The sequence below is a fragment of the Anopheles arabiensis genome, chromosome 2, assembly GCF_016920715.1.
Source record: "Anopheles arabiensis isolate DONGOLA chromosome 2, AaraD3, whole genome shotgun sequence".
In the NCBI taxonomy this organism is placed as follows: Eukaryota; Metazoa; Arthropoda; class Insecta; order Diptera; family Culicidae; genus Anopheles; species Anopheles arabiensis.
The window spans coordinates 8,826,660-8,847,251 of NC_053517.1; the positions used below are offsets into that span (position 1 = coordinate 8,826,660).

The following is a 20,592-nucleotide window of genomic DNA, read 5'->3' on the forward strand; positions in this document are numbered from 1 at the left end:
AAATTGCATCCTTTTAGCTACGTTTTTTTGCGGTTGGTTCGTTCGTACCCACCCCCCCCCCCCCCGGGGAAGGGCGACCTTACCCTATCACTGTCAGTGATAAGGAAAGAAAAGTTGGTAATGGTATAAACGCGTACGACAAACTGATCCAAAGGCAAAAAAAGGCAACGGAAAGAAGAGACAAATCGACAGCTGAGCTGAGCTGGATGGATGAGATCGGTCCAGAGCTCGTTGACAGCTGTTGATCTCCGGGTACCCGCTGCCCGCTGGAACATGGACACGGCGGCGGCTTAGCACGGTGAAAAACTGCAAGCACGCCAAGCACCTAACAACACTCGGGGTTTGGATTAAAATGTGCACTCTTTTTTTTCCTCAAGCGCGGACAATTTACAAGCGAGATATTGATTTTCCATTTCTTATTCAAAGGCGCTAATACAAAAAACAGGTTCGAACACGAGAGCGCACCAGAAGTGGTGTCGTTTCAATCAAACAGTGAAAGAAATTCCTTTTTTTCCTCCGGTTTCCGCTGTCGAGAGAAGTTTTCTAGCAAATTGAACCAATTATTAAAATTGAAACACTTCCCCATCAACTTGCAGGAGACGAATGTTTCATTTGGCAGCTGTCGTCGTGCTTCAATTATGCGACGCACAAAACGCACAAAAAACTGTCAACATTGCTTCCTTCAATGAGCTTTTTTCCCCACTTTTCCGGTATGGGTGGGTGTGTATGTAATCAAATCAATCGCCGTGAGTGCAAAAGAGTGTAGAGCAAAAAAAAGCCCCCCAAAAAAAGCGGGAAGCTCAATACAGTCGGAACGGAAAAGCAGAAAACGAGCCATCTGCTGTGTTAATAAGTAGGTAACTAACGGTAGTTACCATTACACTTGTCCTTCTTTTGCTCAAATCGAATTGTGTCCAACACGACGCAAAAAGGATCCAGTATTAAAGTGAGCTTTTCTGCGGGCGCACACTAAAAAAACGAAAAGAAAGACAGCGATGACCTAATGGCGTCGCCCTTCTTCGTCGCTGTAGTTGTCTCCAGCAGTTCCAGTTCCGGAAGTGGAAACATTTTCCAATCTAAAAATAGAACCCTTTTCCCACCTTTTCCGTTCACCCACTGCTGTATTTGGTCAGAGCAGTACATCCCACCCCTGCATCAAGCCACAGGGCAGGAGGAGCACCAGGGCAACACACTTCCCACCACCAGGGCAAAAGTGCAGCCACTCACACTCGCACCCATTGTCCCATGTGCATCGTCATTCGGGGTGGTTTGAGGAGCAGTTTGCGTTTCTTCCCGTTGTTTTCCTAGTGAAAGCGCAATTTTCCCTCTGTCTGGAGATGAAACACTAGACGGCGCCGACATAATAACCCGATGACACACACTCCCATCCAAGCGTCCTTGGGTCGTTGGCGATGAGTTTGGTCGGGGCCACACAGCGCCCGTTATGGTGTTTGTTGTTAGTTTGTATTGATAAATCGGCTGGATGTTAAATTGTTTGTTAGTGGACACTGGGGATTTAATATCACTTTGTTTCCGATTCGGTCGATTGTTGGAGTACCAACGACCAATACCAATGGGGTCGATTATTGGTGGGAAGAAATATGAGACATCCCCAGCAGCAGTAGTAGTGGACAAAAGGCACCGACAACTACAACAGCTCCACTTTGCAGCTGTCACACTGAAGCTGGAGAGTGCAAAATGTCACGTTGAAACTACGCTCCCTTATGCTGCGAAAGAAGCGACCTTGAACACATCTCAAGAACAACGCAAGAAAGAACTTCCGATGCCACAAGAACTTCTCCAATACAGCGTCCAAGAATGGCCCCACCGGATACGGATGCAATTTGGTGCTGAGTGTGCAACTTTTGTCTCCCCCTACTTGTCGAAGTTTGAACAGCTTTTGCACCTCATTTCCCACCTCCCAACCATGAAAAACTTTCACAACCAATCCCACCAATCCCCACCACTGCAATTGAGACTCTTACTGGTAGTATTGTTTGCCCACACGGATCCTTTCCGTATGGTGGCGGTCCTCGTGACGGTTAGTGACGGTTGCTGCTGATGTTCGGGTGATGACGATTGCTGCTGCTGCTGCTGTTGCTGGTCAGCAGCGGGTCGTTGGTTTGACAGTTCATCTTCAACCGTCACCTTTGCCGCCTGCTGCGACGCCTTTGCACCGAACATTGGAGTGTTTGGCGAGCGTTGATGCCGTTGTTCTGGTTCTTGTTGGTGTCGCTTTCTGACCACTGTTAAAGTCGTGCCCTCGGTCGTCATCCCCGTCGTGCTCGGTGCGTCTTCCCGCGCCGGTACTGGATCGACAAAAACAAACGGTACACTAACGTTGCTCTCCCTGGCCGCTCGCAGTGAGTTGGATCGTCGTGCCACCGAGGTCGTCTTCACTTCTGGCGCCCGGCGATGAACTTTCAGCGAACTCTGCACACCGGACGCACGGCAAAATCCTTCCATCAGCAGGGCGGCAGCTTTCGGGGGAATGTTTTCCGGCAGGCTCTCGCACTCGCCCACCTCGGACGATTCGTCCAGGGTGGATCTGTCCTGCAGCACCTTGGTCTGGAGCCGGCGCAGCTCGTTGTAGGTGATTTTGAGCTTGTGCAGCTTGTTCCGCAAACTGCGCCGCACATCGTCGCTGGCCGAGCGGGCAAAGTGTGTGCCGGAGGAACTGGAGCTGCTGCGACTGCTGCTGCGCTTGCCGATGATGGTGCTCGCTGCCGAGGGAGACCGTGCCAGGTCACCGACGGCTGGCAGATGGCAGTAAGCCAGTCGGGCGCTGTTGTGTCCGTTCACTGTGGTAGATCCAACGCCGGTGCTGCCTCCTCCTTGCTTTAGTTTCGTGCGCAAACCACGCAGCGAGTTGAAGGACGAGCGCATCGAGTGTCCCCGGCGGAAGGGATGCGATCCGTCCGCGGCGACCGGTGTTGACGGAACTGTCACGCGAACCATTGCCGCTGTGTTGATGGAATCCGGTTTTAGGCCGTGCCCGTCGTAAGGCTCCTCCTCAACGTCCGCGTACGTTTCGCTGCTGTCGTTGAACACGGCATTGAAATAGCATCCGTCGGCCGCGAGTCCAGTGCGCGAGGACGTTCGATCCTGGTAGAAGGACGATGATGTGCTGCTGCTGCTGCTGTTGTCTTTGGCTTCACGGCTGTCAAAACTCTCGCAACGCACAACGTGCCGAACGGTTGCTGTATCACTGCCGCTTACAATACGTTCCATTTGTTTCGTTTATGTTTTTTGTTTCAGGGGTTACTGTCTGTTGACGGACACTAGACTGGCTGTAATATGATGAATGATTACACATCAAAATCATGTGCATCGAAACGACACACAAAAGGGGCAACTGAGCGCAAATCAACATTTGAAGTCTACGAAAAAACACATGGAAGAACGAGAAGCGATGAAGGTTCGTTGCCTGACACATTGGTGCAAAGGCCCGTCGTTGTCAGTAGAAGTTATTTTGGTTGATTTTTTTGTGTTTTTACATTTCAGAGAGCATTAAGAACACTTGTGAAGTAATGCAGCGTCCAATAGTCATCAAGTTTTTGAATTGAATGTTGGAAAAAAGCTTGCAGTTAGATTCAACGCTTTGTGTCGCTTGGAAAACTGCAGCAGCTCTTCTAGCTTCCCATCCGATTCGCGTTTAATTACGCGAAGTAAAAATTGGCCCTTCAAATCCCATTTTCTCCCATCCTCTGTCCTCTGTCTCTGTACAGTTTTTAATCGAAATCGATTCCGATACGACGTGGAAATGGATTGCACATGAAACCGGCGCATAAAAAGCATCCTATCCCTTCCGCACCGAGCAAAGCAAATCGCAACCCGGACGCTGGCACAAAGCGGATAATGGTCCCTTCCCAACAACTTTCCCGTCGATGGTCGTCGAGGTGCTTTTCACACTTCTCGCGTCAGCTTCGCGTAAGTAATTTCCATTGAAACTGTTTCGAAATTGTTCGACCAGTCCTGAGCGTGCCAGTTGTGCTAATGGAGCTACGGACAGACACACACACACACATAAAGTAGGAACAGAAAACGGAACAAATAGACCCTCCTACAGCCGTTGTTTTCCCGCGTGATGGCGAGGAGCTAACGAGCTTTCTTCCCTGTGATGGATCTGTGCACGATAATGGCGACGAGGAAAAGGAGGAGAAAAAAGGATCCCCGATCGTCGAAAGGAGGAGGCCCACGGTGAACCCAGGATCGGTGTGCGCGGGAGTCGTTGTAATCCTCTTAACGTACGGCGGCTTTGTGCGAGTAAATAGAAAACGAAAAGTTTGCTAGAAAATGAATAATTTCTCAGCTTCACTGGATGTAAAAACTTCCTTGCAAGTGCTCTTCCACTTTTCATAGCTCGTGACCGATTGTTAGCAGCGCAAGCACTAGGGACACTGGAAGTGTTGCGTGTTTTGCACAAGCGATCGGTTTAGCTGCTGAGAGGATATTTATAGCCGGGGGGCACACCACACACACTCTAGAAAAGGGTGCAGCTGTCTTCGCTAGTAAAAATGCAAGCGGTTCGTATGTTGGCAGATGCTTTTGCAACACTTTTATCTTTAGCAGCAGTAAACAACCTTCGCGTGCGATCAATCACTTAGTGCTGTACCGTGTCTGCTGTTCTGCAGTTTCCAGAACCATCGCTAACGCAAAGGATTCCCCCTCCGGTTCACAGACTACTCCGGCACTCCCTTTGCTTCCAGGAAGTGTTTACCAGCGATGCCGGTGGCGTAAAAAACTTCCCAAAAGCCTTGTCCCAACTTCGCCACCGTCCGCCCGCCCAATCGTCGACGTAAAAGGCTCCCCCGGGACAACCATCCATTCTAATCAAACGCACGCGACACGCAACGGAGCCAGCGTTAAATGGAACTGGGATTTGGAGGCCGTCATACACAAACACAGCACATAAGACAAACACTTCTTCTTCACCTCGTCACAAACCGCGACATTTTAAAGGCTGCCTGGAAGGAGCGATTGTGCTTAGTCCAATCTATACGGGCCACGTGTTTTAGTAGGGGGGCGGGCAGTGGGCAAGGATCCACACTCCGTCCCGGCAGGAAGATAATCGCTCTAGCCGCGAAACACACGCCGCACGATTTTTGGATCGTAAACACGGAATGTGTCCCCCGGAATCCATAAACTAAGCGCAACCGGAAGATGATTCCACTAGTCCACTCACAATACTCGATTGCACAGTAAGGAAACGGTCCCTCATCTCTCTTACATTGTGGTGTGGTGAAACGAAAATATCTTCATCCGCACTGCAGTACCTTCTACCACCGTCACCTTTGGTTTGAGGGGGGCTCACTGTTGTCGTCACGGGGCGCGATGACGCGCGAAGACGCCACCACCAACCTTCCTGAGGGACTTTGGGGTTCATTTGAACATCATAAGATGCTTTAAAAAAGTATATTCTAATCCCACAATCCCACCAGCGGTGGGACAGAAATCATGTGCTCCGTTGAGCTGCCCCAAGTGAGCGACGAACCCATCGGAGAGATGATGCGATTTAATTAATCTATAAATTATAGCCAACACACCGCGCCGTGGGACTTTAATGGGAAGCGTTCTAGCGCGATTACCACCCGTGCCCATCCTGCCCACCCATCCCCCCACCCACGAACGGGAAGGAGGCAAAGGTCAAAAACGCACGTAGTGGAAGGAAACGCTCGACAAAACGAAAACCGCACACGATGCGACAACATTTTAGCACTGATAAAAATGTGATCCCTTAACGCGCGCGCGAAAAGCATCCCCTAAGTACGAGCAAAACTTGGTGCTGGTGCTGCTGGTGCTACAACCACTTGGCTTATTTATTTATGGCGTTGACGTCAGCACACGCTGTGTACGGAGTCCCTTGTCGGTGTGTGTGTTCGTTGGGTGTCTTATTAAAAGATCGAGTAGCTTCTTCTGCTAATATCTCGAAGGTCTCGAAGCACGCTGTATCGCTTCCAACCAGCACCTCCAGTAACACGCGATACTCTCGGTGCGACATTGACAAAGCAACAGCAGGAGAAAGCGAGTAGCAAAAAAAAACATTACCACCAAAAATGGCGCGTTTGTTTGGATGAGGTTTGGACGGCGGCTTTGGTCGAAAATCTCGATCCTGTCACGATGATAAAAAAGGTGCAAGGAAAGTAATTTCTTCTCTCCCTCGCTCTCTCTCTCTCTCTATTTCATCCTCGTAGGATCATTATTTTCCTTTCCAAATAACCGTTGCGGTGAACCTGGCAGTGGGACATAATTTAAAATTTCAGTACACACAACCTGACCACCGTTGGCGCGGAAAGTTGATTTACGCCTGAATGTTATGCAATACCGCAGTACATTGGTTCCCCCGCTTTCTGCAAGCACCGCCGCTGCTGCTGCTGCTGCTCCGCATAAAGCACATTCCGCTATTAAGAATTTCTCCCAAAACCATTTTCCATTTCGCTTACGGAAGAGAGTGTAGCTGCCGTCGGTTTTCGCCCGCAACCCGAATAAAAAGGGGTTACTAATTGGTGCTCGTAAATCGTTCATTTGTGGGCGTTTCGGGTAAAACAAACCGGGCTAGTAATTTATTGTTTCGTTCGTACCGGTCGGTGTCGGTTCAATTTTTAAGCTACTTTCTTGAGTAAGTTTCCATCTCCTACCCAAAAAAAAAACAAGAATTCTCTTCCGCGTTTGATCTCCACCACAAATTGGTAGCTCCCTCCCATACGATTTGCTTAATTTAATCGATAAAGCTTTAAGCTTGCCGGAGCGATAAATCTCAGCGCTAAGCAACCACAAATTCTCACACACATGGGTGGCTTGGATCGGTTGATTATCTTTGCGCGGTATGTGTGCGTACACTTGCTGCACGCTACAGACCGGGACAGAGAGCTTCTGCCCGGAAACCGCACTGGCGCACGGGATTAAAGTTTGCAAACTTTTCCCACAACAACCCGCCGCCCTCTGCTTGCTACTCTCTCTCTATCTCTCTCTCGTAGCGCGCGGAGGAATCCTTTCGCAATCAATTATCGGGAAACTTTGGCACATTGAAAGCATGTTCGACACACGGCCTGGGCCTGGTAACAGAGCGCAGTCAGTCTGGGGCGGCGCGGTTGCGAGCGGGGCTGAACCCGGCAACGCACATTGGCACATTTGGTGATGTGGCGCATCCGGTGTTTGTCATTGTGTGTCCCTTGTTTTCGCCACACACACACACACATACACCAACACACAGAGACAGGCGGTTGTCTGATTTATTTAATTACGCCAACGAAGAGAAGCGTTCGCAGAGTGGATGGCCCTAAAGCACAGCGTGGTGCGCCTTCATGCGAGCATCCATGTTTTATCCTCCGTAACTAATCGAGTGTAAAATTTGCACACAGATATGCACACACACACACACACACATGTAAAGCGGGATTGATCGTTTGGAAAAATCTTGTCCTGTTGTGCTCGTGTGCTAAATTGGCAACAGCTTGCGAAAGCACATGCGGATGCGGTAAAGTTAAGCCAGAGCGTAGCCCATTATTATTTTCTCTGTTACTTTTACTACTTCTTCATGGAGGGAAGAGCAGTTAAAATACAACAAAAAAGACTATATTACCATAATTGAATGAAGTTGGTGAAAAATAGTTTTAAGCGTTAAATTGATCAAAATATGGCAAAGAATTCCGTTCGAACAACTTCAACATTATCAGAAATACACTTTCCATTTTTTCAAAATGGTTTCTATTTTCAGCTACACCAATTGCTATTTTTAAACCAACCCATCAGCCGGATCCGTCACTAAACGAGCGTGACAGGAATGAAGTGCCCGTCACAATGGTTCCACCACTCATCCGCAATTTTGCGCACGACAATTGAGTTATTAATTTAATTTGCCACCATAAATTAAGCACCACTATCGTGTGGACCCTCCCTTTCCCTTTTTTTCGCCACCCAGACCCACCCACCCAGGTTTTGTTCGAGCGCCAAAAGTGACCCATCAAACAGGGAAGGGGGTACCGCGTACGTACGCGCGATCGGTAATTAATTTTGTCATTCTGCTCTTCCCCCCCCCCCCTCTCGTTAACCCTTTGTTCGATGACCTCCTCTCCATCACGTCGGACTAACGAGTGTAGTCTGTGTTCTTGTGGGCACAGTTTTCCCTTCACACACCAACACCGCTTCCCGGTGGCGATCCAGCGAGAGCCTGTGGGCAACGCAACTCGATGGTTTATCACTGATCTGAAGCAATAAAACGGAACCTCCACCACTGCTCTCACCTGCCACACTTTGAGGAAAATCTACACCCGCCCGGTGGGCAAAAATAATGTGAACGATGTGGCGAAGTAAAGAAACCACCTTCGTCGTTAGTCTGTGTGTGTGTAAGGTGTGGAAAGTTTCAGGCCTTCCTTTCGAATTAGCACCTAATGAGAGGTGGTGCTTTACCGGAGCGTGTCGAGATGACGTATCACAATTAGCGATTAATTGGTACCGAGGAAATCAAGCGCACTTAGCGATGTATACTTTACGGGCGCTTTTTTTGTCCGTGACATACCGTGACACGCAACGTGCCAATGCATCCGGCCAATGCACACACACACGTGCCAGAGAGCTTTTGCCTTTTGGTTCGCTTGAAAACAGGGAAAAAGACGGAATTTTTAATGCTCGACTAATCCCCTTTTCTTGGAGTGTTTTACGCCAAGGAAAAAGGCGGTTTGACAAATCGTTCTTAACACTCTCGTGCCTGCTCAGCAATGCGCAAAATAGACAGCCTCGACAAGTGCTCGAAAGGATTGACTGATTGCTAGTAGCTTGCGCTACCGATGCAAGATAGCCGGCGTTTCGCTGCTTGATGTCACATTCAAACCGAGGAGCACAACCGTTATCCGCTAACACTCAATTAGAAAAGCGCGCTTGCGAGCACAAGCGGTATGAAAATGGTCCCTAGCAGGAACGGCACTGGGTTCTAATAAAACTGCACGGAACAATTCTGTCAAGAGTTTTCCCTGAAGGATGCTACTACTAAGAATAGTTATGGCTGTCTTTCACCGTCGTCCCCCTTATAGGAAACCCGATTCGTCCTCCGTTTGCATCACAGAAAGCACGAACTCGTCTTGATTTGAACGAGATGGTGGTGGGCTTGTGTTCGAGAAAGCACCACTCTCGTTGCTTCGGATGTCATTTGTGGCGTTATTAGTGTGCTTTCTTCCTATGCGCCACATCCTCCCGCATGGCTGCACCTGAGCAAAGAAGGTTAAATTATGAATTATTATTCCCACCATTTAACGTACCGATGTGCCTAACGATTTGTGTCAAACTAATAGCAAAGTACGACACGGCACAAGCTTGTGTGGGGCTGTGTTCCGGGACCGGGAAATGGAACGAAAGGATTTAATTTGTGCAAAACGAACGAAGGACGCTCGTTCTGTTCCGACGACTCCGTGCGAAAGAGTAAACGGTCAGTACAAGTACACGAGAAGGACTTGTACCCTGTACCAACAGAAAAAGACAGACAAACATACATAAGGAGGTCACATCGAATTGGAAAAGTTTTGTGAACTCTCACCCCTCCTCACTCCAGAGGCACGCCGCCACAGCACTGACAGGATGAAGTAAAATATTTACGTTTGGATGTAATTTTGTTTTCCAACAATTAAACATGCTTAATCTTTCGACTTTTCCGAGCAGGATTAGCAGCAATGAAGGAGGCAAATAAGAAGGGCAAGCGTCTTTGGCACAGGGAGCCGTAAGTAAAGTTTCCCCTTCCTGCCGCCTTCGCGGGCGTCACAAAAGTAAATGCTTTAATTCGGCTCGCTGCTGGAATCAATTTATTCCAAGCACACAGCCACCATCACTCTTACCCCCAAATCCCAAAGTCCTGGCTCTGTTTTTTTTAAAGCGTTAAAACCGTACGGAATAATGCCGCCGTGCTTTAATACAAACACGAACGACGCCTTGGCGCAAAACTTAATCCTTGTGCTGGTGTGGAACGGTATTTTTTAATCAGCGACACACTTTTTCGTCCTGCCTCGGTTGTCGCCTCGGTTGAAGAGGGCTGACAGATTACACCGCACACCGGAAGGTATTCCGGTGGTTTTAGAAGGTGGTCGGCTGGTAGGTAGAGCAAGAGAACAGCAGCAGCAGGAGCGCCGTGGAACGGACACGAAATGGAGACCAATATAAGCTCCACACACTGTGAGATAAGGAAAGGTAAGGCGACAACTCGAACAATCTACGAGCACAGGCACAGGATGAGCTCTGGATGAGTACACTAAGAAGCAAACAAAGCCGGCTCTCCCTTATCATGATCGTTCTCTTATCGAGTTGGGGAAGCGCACCTTCTCGCACTCGCTATTGTTTGTGTCGTGGACTGGCCAAGGCGAGTGCCACCAGAAATAGAGCCCGCGCTACCAAGACTAACTTTTTGGAGGAATGAAAATGCCTGAAAATTGCTTCAAATTGAAATACTTAATCCGGAGGACCTGCCGAAAAGCAGTCGGCAACGGAAGTAACACTCTGGCGGCAAGGCAGATTTGGCGAAACTTTTGTTCCAAATACACGGCCGGTGATAATAATGATTTCGCATCGCGGAAAATTACTCCCGCAAAGGAAGGGGAGCCTCGGACGACAGGCTTCAATTCAAGCTTGCACTAATCTGCTTCATGGTAGGTTACTGCTAGTAGGTCTGCCAAATAAATTATCGAGAGCCGGGCCGGTAAATTATAGGGCTGGAGGAAAATTTACTGCTGCAAATCAGGCTGCTCGGCTCTGGGGCCGGACGGAAAAGAAACTCGACACCCTAATCAAGCCTTAAGGTCCAGAAGGAAGGCATTTGGAAGGGAAATAAATGCCCAAACACTGGATGAAGGACGCTGGTGAAGCAGTAGAGCCGTTTGATCAGTCCTTAGTGCACACGGGGTGCGCGGTTCACGACCGGTAGAAAATTTAATTACGATCCACAGTTCATGCTGCTGTCACCCTTTCGTCCCGTTCATTGTGCCCGCGTTTCCTTTCTCGATCTATTTTGTACGTATCTTTCTTTGTTTGTGCCCTCCCCTCCCCCACACACACACACACACACCGTTGAAACGAGGCTTAAACAAGCTTATGCAAGCATTAAGAAGCTGTCAAGACGTGCGCTAGCACCGAGGAAATTGATTAGGTGGCGCGCGCTGTACTGTAACCACGGTGTTGTGCGGTTAGCCTACCTTGCAGGCGTTACCGAGAAAACCACCGACGGACGTAGCCTTTGCTTCGTTTCCGGCAGGCACCGTTGTTGATGACGATGATGATGATGCGGATGACGGGGTGGCCAGCAATACAAACCAGACCAAACGAACCGGAAGTACTTCGGACTTTCGTTAATTATTCGTTGCTTACTTTTCTGTTTGTATGTATGTGTGCTGTACATTTCATTACGTTTAGTTTAATAGTGTCGAAAATCCTTGCTGCACGTTCCTTGTTTGCTTCACGTTTACTTCTTACGTTTCTTGGTTACTTCTTCTCTAGCAACTTCCATCCACCGTACCTTACTGTCTAATTTTGGCAACCACTGACAGGGTGGCAGTGAATGGCCATAGAAAAGAGCGGATGATAATACAATTTCTAAGCAGCTGGTTCGCTGCTGTGTGGGCCGTACTTGCTGTAAGTTCAATGGCAGTAAAGCAGTAGACGCGAAATCACTTTCCTCCCGCTGCGTTAGTCGAGTGTATGAGTCGAGATGAAATTTGGAATGAAAAGTGATTTACCGATTTTCGTTGCGCTGTGCTCCGGCGTGCTCCGGTCTGTCGCTTAGAGCATTTTGCGCTCAAGTGAGCGTAATTGAGAAAAGATCATCCCCATCGATTTTCGACCGTGATTTTCGGTTGTATTTTTCCTTGTTTCTTCTTTTCAAGCTTTCTCTCGTGCCGTGTTCTGCCGAAATGAAGCAATTTCAATCGTTACTGAGCTTTTCCCGGGGTTCATTCTCGGTAAGCCCCACGATGATGGGCTTACACAGAAACGTGGCCGTCCCAGACGATTGGGCAATCGGTAAAATGTAATACCCGAATCGTCGTCCACCGCTATTTCTCAAAGACCCACCTCGCCCCAGGCAGGCTTGGAGTAGAAAGTGTGGATTTCATTTTAAAAATCTGCATGAAATCAAATTTATTGATAAATCACCGTCTGGGCGCGGCGCTTAGCGCTTGTAGAACAAGTTTTCCCATTACTGTCGTCAGTTCGGCAATAAGAGGGCAGCGCAAGCAGTGTTTTAATGGGTTTCGCTAAGCGCGAATGAACCGTACACCATCTGTTATCGAGCTTTAACGAGAGTTTTAGCTTTGCCGCTTGTGCTTCAGCGAGTGCGCGCGTTCACAACTTCCATCCGAAGCATCTGAATATTGATATTTAGTACACCTTTTTTGGAACGATTAAAAACGCCCGTTAACGGTGATGAATGGTGCACAGCAGAAAAAAGACATTTTACAGAATTTTACGATTTCGCAGACTAACGTGTAAAATGACCTTGTGAAAGTAAGCAATAGATTCACTCACGGAATGAAGCTGCAAACACTCTTTCCTCTGCGCCTTTGTACCTTAGAGAGATTATTAACCCAAACACCAACAACAAAAAACAATCATTTTTTACGTTGGTGTTTCCCGGCTAGCCTACCTTTCAGGCGCACGCAGCCTATGCTTGTTCCAGAACTTGAAATGAGACGTGCGGTACGTGCCTGCCAGATCTGGGACTTCTCGCAAGACTTCTGTATATACTTAAGCCGTACGCTTACAGCACACGATCGTATTAACGCCGACGTGCGCTATTACCGACCGCGAAGGGTGGCACTGTGGTTCAAAAAGTTCTGTGTGCTTTCACAACGCGTCCCATTCTTTTCTTTCGCTCATTTGGGACGATGGGAAGAATGATGGGTTTGAATTTTCCGATCCCACCTCCGAGCTGAATTTGAGTTGATTGTTAAAGTTTTCTGCGTGCCAAACACAAATACACCACACCCCACTCGGTACAGGGGGGAACCAGGTGTGTACGAGCCTAAATTTAGCGGGAATTGAACTTTAGCACCACACATGCTACAGAACCGGAACCTGCTTAATATGCGCAGTGTCTTCCCGCCCATGCTGCTGATAGGGATGGGGATGCATGTGCAAGATGTGAGGCACGATCTTTTTTCATCCACACAAAAGCTCCTTCCCGGAAAGCCTCTAAATCACACAACGGCGCGCTTTTTAGCCACGTGAAGCACACATCAAAATGAGTGAGCAGAAGAAGTAGGCTACGCTCAACGGTCTGCCCAAACACAGCACCCCGTCCACCAGCAGTTTGGTTATATGCCAAGGTGATGGATACTATGGATGGCAAAACAGAATAAAGCACATTGCTGGAAGGACGAAGCGTTCTGTGCTTGCCTCGCCATGCGCCATGAAGCAATTAATTGCGAAAAGTTTAATTTTATTGCCTACCTACTACCCAGCGATACCATTGGCCCAGAGAAGGTGTCGGGAAAAACAGCAAAAGCAGCGCTTGTCTCGGTGGGCATAACCTGCCTGCACACCTGCGCTTAGTAAGGCTAGAGCTTTCCAACAACGCAGCCCCAATGGAGTGTAGAACGCTGCGGGTATCTATTAATTAATTCCGATTATTTTTTTTACAACCCGGCACAACTTCTGTTCACACCTGCCAAAGTCATTTAAATGTACTTTTATGGTTTATGTTTCTCTAGGCTTCCTCGTGCTGGATAAGGTTAGGATGCGAGCCTTGCGATACTAGCTGAAAAATGCACGGTTCTCGCCCATTGGGAAACATGCCATCTTACATTACTTTAGTGCCAAACCACCCAATTCCAATGGTTTGCGTAGAACGCGTAGACATTTCACACAAACATCGACCACCACGACCTTGCCGAGCACGACACTAAATTCCCAGCAAAAAACAACGCCTTAGAGCACAGTTTTATGACACACGCTTCGCTTCGGACGACGGCCGCCGGTGAAGAGACGTGTGCGCTCAGTAACAACAAACAATACGCAAAGTTTGTTCAAAAACTAACGACAGCGAACACAAATAAAGGTTTCCATTACTGTTTTGTGATGCATGTGATGTTTGTGCGGTGTAAAAGATACTATGGAAAGTACTCGCTTGTTTGCAAAGTAACAGCTCAAGGTCAACTGTCTGAACCTTCCCGTCGGCCTAGGCGGCTCTCCTTTTTCCTGATAGTCCCCTCCACCAAAGTGGCATTTGTTTGAGTACGGATCATTATCTCTGGGCCGAAACAAAAATATAACAACTTTTAAAAATAACCCAACTCTCCGGTAGCAAACTTTTAGCACGACTCTACACTTCTCCCCTGGACCTCTCCTGGACTCTTTCATTAGCCTTAAAATGCTGCCTAATTCCATTAGACGCTCAGCGCTTCGCTACCGCCATCGAGTGAGTAGCGAGCGAGCGACGGGCACACCAAAGTACTGATCAAATATTCTACGACAGTACCACCCAGGGGATAAGAGAATGGTCTAAAACCGAACCGGTGCTGCCAACCCACCCTTCATCTCCACCTCACACCGGAGACACACACAAACATTCCTTTCGGGCGATAAAAATCCATTATCTTAGCTAATCCGCGTCGAGCAAAGTGGCTCGCTTTTCCGCTTCGGGTACTAGAGAGCATACTCTTCAGGGGCGTTCGGGTCATGATTCTACCGTGTCGTCCGCAAAAAAACGGAGGGCAAAAGCTTCCACACAACAAAGAGCGCAGGCAGCAGCATGCTGGACAGGGAAGCGCTGCTGCAGTGGGTGAAATTATGCACCACGCAATACCCAGCGGGTTGCTGCTGCTGAGGAAGAAGGAGGAGAAGGTTGTCGTAATGATAAAAGTAGAACAAAGATTTTCCACAAATCAAAAGACGACTGACGACAAATGGGAAGATGGCAGTAAATATGGCGCGCACACGTAGCGCGCAATGTTTCATATCGCCTCAGAGGATGAAGCCACCAGTCGGTCCGTACGTTCGGTCAGCTAATTGCTGTTTTGCTGTGTGACGGGAAAATATATTTCATTTTGCTTTGCTTTGCACTGCTATCGAGTAAATGAAAAATTACACAGAAATGGTGTCCATTTTCTGGGGAGGAAAAATAAATTACAATTTGCGCTCCTAAAAAGGTTACAGCGTCCCTTACAAAATGCAAATAGGGAGAAAATAGCATTTTTTGTCACACAAAGTGTATTCAATTGTGAATCACAAAGCATCAGAAACGAAGAATGTCCTGTAAAAATTTAAACCAATTCACTTTGTCGCAAAAGCAACCAAAAACCTCCACCAGCAGCCGATCTTTTCCACTTTCCAGCGAGCACTTTTCCAATAAAAACCACATCTACGGTACTGGTGGTACTAGTTTTGCGGTGTGTCCCGAGCTTAGCTTTGGAGCTGTGTGGCGACCGGCACCATGGCGAAAGCTTATCGCGCTCTGTACACGTCTACACGTCTACTTCCGACAGTTTGCACAATATTTGATTACCGGCTCTTTGCTATGATCTTTTGGGGACACACTGGCGCGGATGATCTCACTCACCCGGGGATCGGATTTTGATGACACTGGTTGGATAATAAAATTTAGAAACTCTTTGGCCCCGGAGACGGTGCAGCAGCAGCATCATGCTAACGAACCCGCCGCCCCGCCTCGAGTACACCTGACTGTGGCAGGCAAGGGGGTAGTAGCGAAGGGAACTGCGTGCTGCGGTACTGAAGAAACTTGCACAAACCCGACCGGGAAGTTTCACCGCGCACCAACTTGACGGCACTAGAAACTAGTAGTAAGAGCAGAGTTTACGAACGACACAACCATCTTAGAAACCCGAGGGGAATGGTGCATGGGAAGAGATCGGAGGAGCGCAGTAGTACCATCAGAATAGGAGGATAATTTTGCAGCTTCAAGTTTTCCTCCGAGGAAACGGTTAATGAAAATGTTTGATGATGTTCGACTGGGCTTTCCTCCTTCGGTCGGGCAAAGTTTCCCTGTGACTTTTCCACCGCCAACCAACTTTTAACCCTTGCCTGTGTTCCTCTCTTTTGCACGTCTTGCTCGTTCACTTGCGGCTCACTTGCGTCTTTTGTCTTGCTCGCGCGCAAGTGTGCTACTGCCAAATGTTTCCAGGCTGTACACACTCCACATCCTTGCTGTACCAGGAAACAGGCTGCGGCCACATCAAACCTATCCATTTATTTTTGCAACTTTTCTCGCAACTGTCTCGCCTTCACCAACCAGTCGTCGTCAGCCGCCTGTTGATGTATTTTGCAACCGAACTTCCGCACCTCTTCCGCCATGTTCAAAAACATGTTCCGGATGCTGCTGTCGCCTGCACCAACAACCTTCCGGGGGCTTTTCATTTGCTTATGGGATGCGTGCACACAATTTCTCCCCATTTTGCTTCTCCTTTCCGCACTCCAGCCACCCTCCAAAAAGGGGAGGCCCCCACCAATCTTCTGGCTTGATTGAAATCTTTTTCCCATCAATGCCACTCAACGAGACTGAAATAAAATAAAATAAAATAAACCCAAAATGGCGCACAACATTCCCTCTTTTGCAACGAGAACCAGTGCCAAACTCGATTTGTAGATGGCATTTGCGAGCGCACACGGGGCACCCCACCCAACCAGCGGCGGAAATGCTGTGCCCGGGAATGTTTACAATTGCAGAGAGCAGCGCGCCCGAATTTGGCGTCGGAATTTGTGACATTCGCAGTACGATGGTACCACCGCGCACCAAAGTATTTCCATTTATGCTGCCTTCATTTCCTTTTGCCCTCTGGGAGAGGGGTGGGAAGGGAGCACAATTTTCGGTACGAAATGTTTTCCCGTTTGAAGTTTGGGCAGGGAGCGCGAGCTCTTTCCCGGTGGAGCAGCAGAGTGAAGTTTTTATTCGTTGTCATTTTGCCGCTTCTGCTGCTCGCTTAACCATTACTCACAATCAATGGGACGACGACCAGCACCCGCACGGGTCCGATGCGCACAGGACCACCCGGGAAGGGGTGTCGAAGGGGTCCGCGTTTGTTAGTTGTGTTGTGATCGTACTTTTATCTCGTCACGTCACATCATTACTCCACCAAGCAGACGACACTCCCCCGGTGGAGGTGAAAGGGAGGCGCCTGACGTCGTCGTTTTGGAGCAGGAAGGGGTCCATGAATGATGAGCCTGGCGTGCCCCCACAGTTCCCGATAACGAATTGCTTTCAGAATTAGCTACCGGGGTTACACGGTGGGAAAAGGACAGCAGGCACACCTCGATTTCCCCACGGGGTCGTCGTGCCAAGGCACACCGACACAAGGTTTATTAGTGGATGCCCTGGAACCTGGCCAGGCGCTCGGAAAAGGGGATGAAAATGGGAGGGGGGTAGGAAGCGAGATGTACGTAATCGAATTACTACAATTTCGGTCTGCTGATTGAGTAGAACGATTGATGTGAACCGAAGCTACAAATACAGTCGCGCTCAGGTCGCGCTGATGGCAGTCCAATGCTTCAATATTTCAATCAAAGCGTGACGGCTTAGTTAGGGCGCGGGCAATATACATTAGCTTTAAATATTGATGTCGGGACATTTGCCCGTTAAGGTACAATGGTTTGTATCTGCTACGATACATTACATTCAGTGGAGCAAAACACATTTACAGCTCTTATTGAACGCTTGCGTGCTGGCTCCCAGGGAGCTTTCTGGTTCAATGCAAGCGTGTTCGGTTTGCGACAGGGAAAATGTAAGTTAGAGTCTCAAAACCACTTCGGTAAATTATTATACATTAAATTGGATTTTCCTTCTGTGCTCTCTATATATGTGTAAAATTCGCTATTTATTCGCATTTTCGCTAGTCAGCACATTCATCACCAATGGCTCAAAAGCATGAAAAAAGTGAAAGAGGGACGGGACACCACCCTTCTCCAAAAATAACCAGATCCCACAAACCTTGATTTATGCTTGACTTCTTTGCTTCGTTTCCATCTTTACTGTAAATTATGCTATTTCTCCTTGTGCTGGAAAGAGTCCTTTTTCGAGTCAAAAGAAATGCCGTACAAACAGGAAGTCAACCGAGAGGCCGTGGTACATCCGCGGCGAACCTTCAAAATGTCACACCGATTAAATAGCCGATTTCTCCTCCTCCAGGTGCCCCGTTTCCTTTATGCAGCATCAATCCAGCATCGTTTGCTTCGAAATTTCGTTAAAGCATTAGACGCGCGGCGTGCCAAAAAGTATCAAAACGTCATTCCATCAAAGTACGCGAGACCCTTGCAAATCCTCTGCCCCATATTCCTGACGGTTGCCCATCGAGAGTTTTTCTGCCCGCTCCCCTACCCTTCACAGTACGGGGTGTGTGTGTTCTGCCGTTTCACCGTGCCACCGTGTGGTCAAGCCTCGTGGGGAAACTGGAAACTCATCCGTGAATGGTGTTTTTCCTTCTTTCCTCTCTCAACGAACGCTTCTTCGGGTTGATGTGTAGGTCAGAAAATGCGAGCGAGCCAAATATTCCCCATTTCGCATCCTCCCACCATCCTCCCGGACCAGCTGTTAATGGATCCGTACCGTGTAGTGGCCCGTGGCAAAGCGCACCATTCCGGTGGGACGACTTTTTTCATCCTCTTCCGTTTTTGGTTTGTCAAAAAGCGAAACAAGGTCACAGGATTGACGACGGTTCGGCGGGTGAGTTGGCGAAGCGATCTTCAAGCGAGCAGCTGCCAACGGGTGCCAAATTGAGGTCGATTTGTTGGTGTTGCCCCGCCAGCGATCCGGGAGGTGGCATCTGCGAGCCGTCGTCGTCCATCGTGTTTAGGGTTGGGATCCTCGGATGGGAAACACCGGCTCTTTCTGGGGAACCGCCGGTATGTAGAAGAGGGATACAAATTGGTTTCTTCGCTTTTGGCGCTTGGAAGCGGCCCACAAATCGGCCCCGGACCAGGAAGAATTGGTTGCCAGAAATGATTATTATGTGTTTGTTTCGCTTACGGCGTGAATTTGTTTGATGGTGTTGTTGGCTGCCGGGGCGCAACGCATTTTGGAAGGGTTTTTGGGGGTTTTATTCTGCTTGATTGATAAGTTGTTTGAACATGTTCGGCACGTTCGAGGAAGGACACATTTGTCCTGTCATTCCGGAACGGAATGATTAGATCAGCTCCCCCGCGTCGGTAGCAGCCCAAGTAAATCATCAGACGCTTAACACAATGGCTTGTTTTCCGACTTTCGAGAAATGATAGCAATCTGTTCACGGAAACAGCAAGGGATTTCTATCGTTTGGCGGGGGTACGAAACCTTCCAACATTTACGTTCCACTTGCTTCCCAAACGTCGTAACCGGCGCACAAATAATGCTCAAAACTGTGGCCGATTATAGCCTTGTCAATAGCGCGCGCGCGTAGTGACATAAGGATGACTACACCAAAGGGTACAGCAAGAACCGTCCCACCGTCTGTCGAAGTTGCACAGTTTAATGAGACGGTGGCACCGTGGCAGTTCCCGGGACCCCATGAACCACGAAAGATGTAATTAATCCGTTACATAAAAGCAAAGATGAATGCGATACGCGGCAGCAAACTACCGTGGTGTTCGTCGTCATCTGCACCCTCCCCGATACAATGGAGTAGTAGCAGTAATGCGATGCAGCATCTAACACGATCGAAGAGGAAAGCTCGTTTCATTGCGATCGCGAGATGGAAAAACCGTCGCCCGCGTTCGCGGTAGAGAAACTTACTTTCTCTTTCCCCACTGGAGCGAAAGCCGTGCTCGTACGTCCCCCCGCCGATTGCCGTGCGTGGGAGAAAACAGCGTCTCGCACCGTGCGCGGTAGTAATACAATTTCCGCAGCTTTCCTTTTCAAACAAAGCCTCTTTGCACCGGCCCCAGCGATACAAACAATATGCAGGTGGAGGCGGAAAATTGTGGTAACGAAGAAGAAAGAAAGCAATACGCCAACCTAACGGGTAAGGGGTGCTTACGGGACCGGGCGGACGGACACCTAATATTTTTGACGCGACGAACCGCAACATGACAACATCCGGATGATTTAACCCTGTCGAGGTTGTCAAAGCTTGACAAGCTTTTTTTGGTTCCGGTTACGGTGCTTTGCTTCTTCCCATGGCTCTCGCCTCACCATTAAATTGTTCATTTTTTGCTCCACAACTGACAGCACAACAATGTCTTCCATTTCTAGGCCCTTATCTCAACGGAGGGTCGTAAGAGAGAGAGAGAGAGAGAAAGAGGAAAAAAGGAAAGGTTAGCTATGAAAGCAACAATCAAAACAAACCGCTACGCGTAGGGTATGGTAAAAAGCTCTCGTGCGCTCTTAACCCGTTCTGTGTGCGCCGAGCAAACACATCATTTGACATTCTGCTTACGGCCCCAGGCTATGCATTGCCGCCAACAGACAAGCTAAAGCCAGACAAGCGTAAAGAGCCACCCCTCGATGCGGGTTGGGAGAAGCGTAAATAGAACGCGCGACAAAAACAGCACGAAAGTGAATCTGAAACTGAACGGAATTTGACAGTTTGAATTCAAATAACCGCCGCCGACACCAACAGCTCCAAGGTGACAGAGCGACGTTCGGTACACGATCGGTTCTAGGCTGCATGGTCCAAGTAGCACACAATTGTTTTTTTG

At 48.6% G+C, this 20,592-nt stretch overlaps 1 protein-coding gene across 6 annotated transcripts in view; it reads right to left on the reverse strand.

Moving 5' to 3' along the window:
* The window catches only part of LOC120898713, a 97,197-nt gene that overhangs the window by 18,262 nt on the left and 58,343 nt on the right, over window positions 1–20,592 (reverse strand). The window contains exon 2 of one of the 6 annotated variants that reach the window (XM_040304920.1): window positions 1,986–3,290. The exons of the other annotated variants lie outside the window; for them this stretch is intronic. Within the exon in view, the coding sequence (XP_040160854.1) occupies window positions 1,986–3,231 (1,246 nt within the window). The 5' untranslated portion in view covers window positions 3,232–3,290. The remainder of the gene's footprint in view (window positions 1–1,985; window positions 3,291–20,592) is intronic. 6 annotated transcript variants of the gene reach the window in all.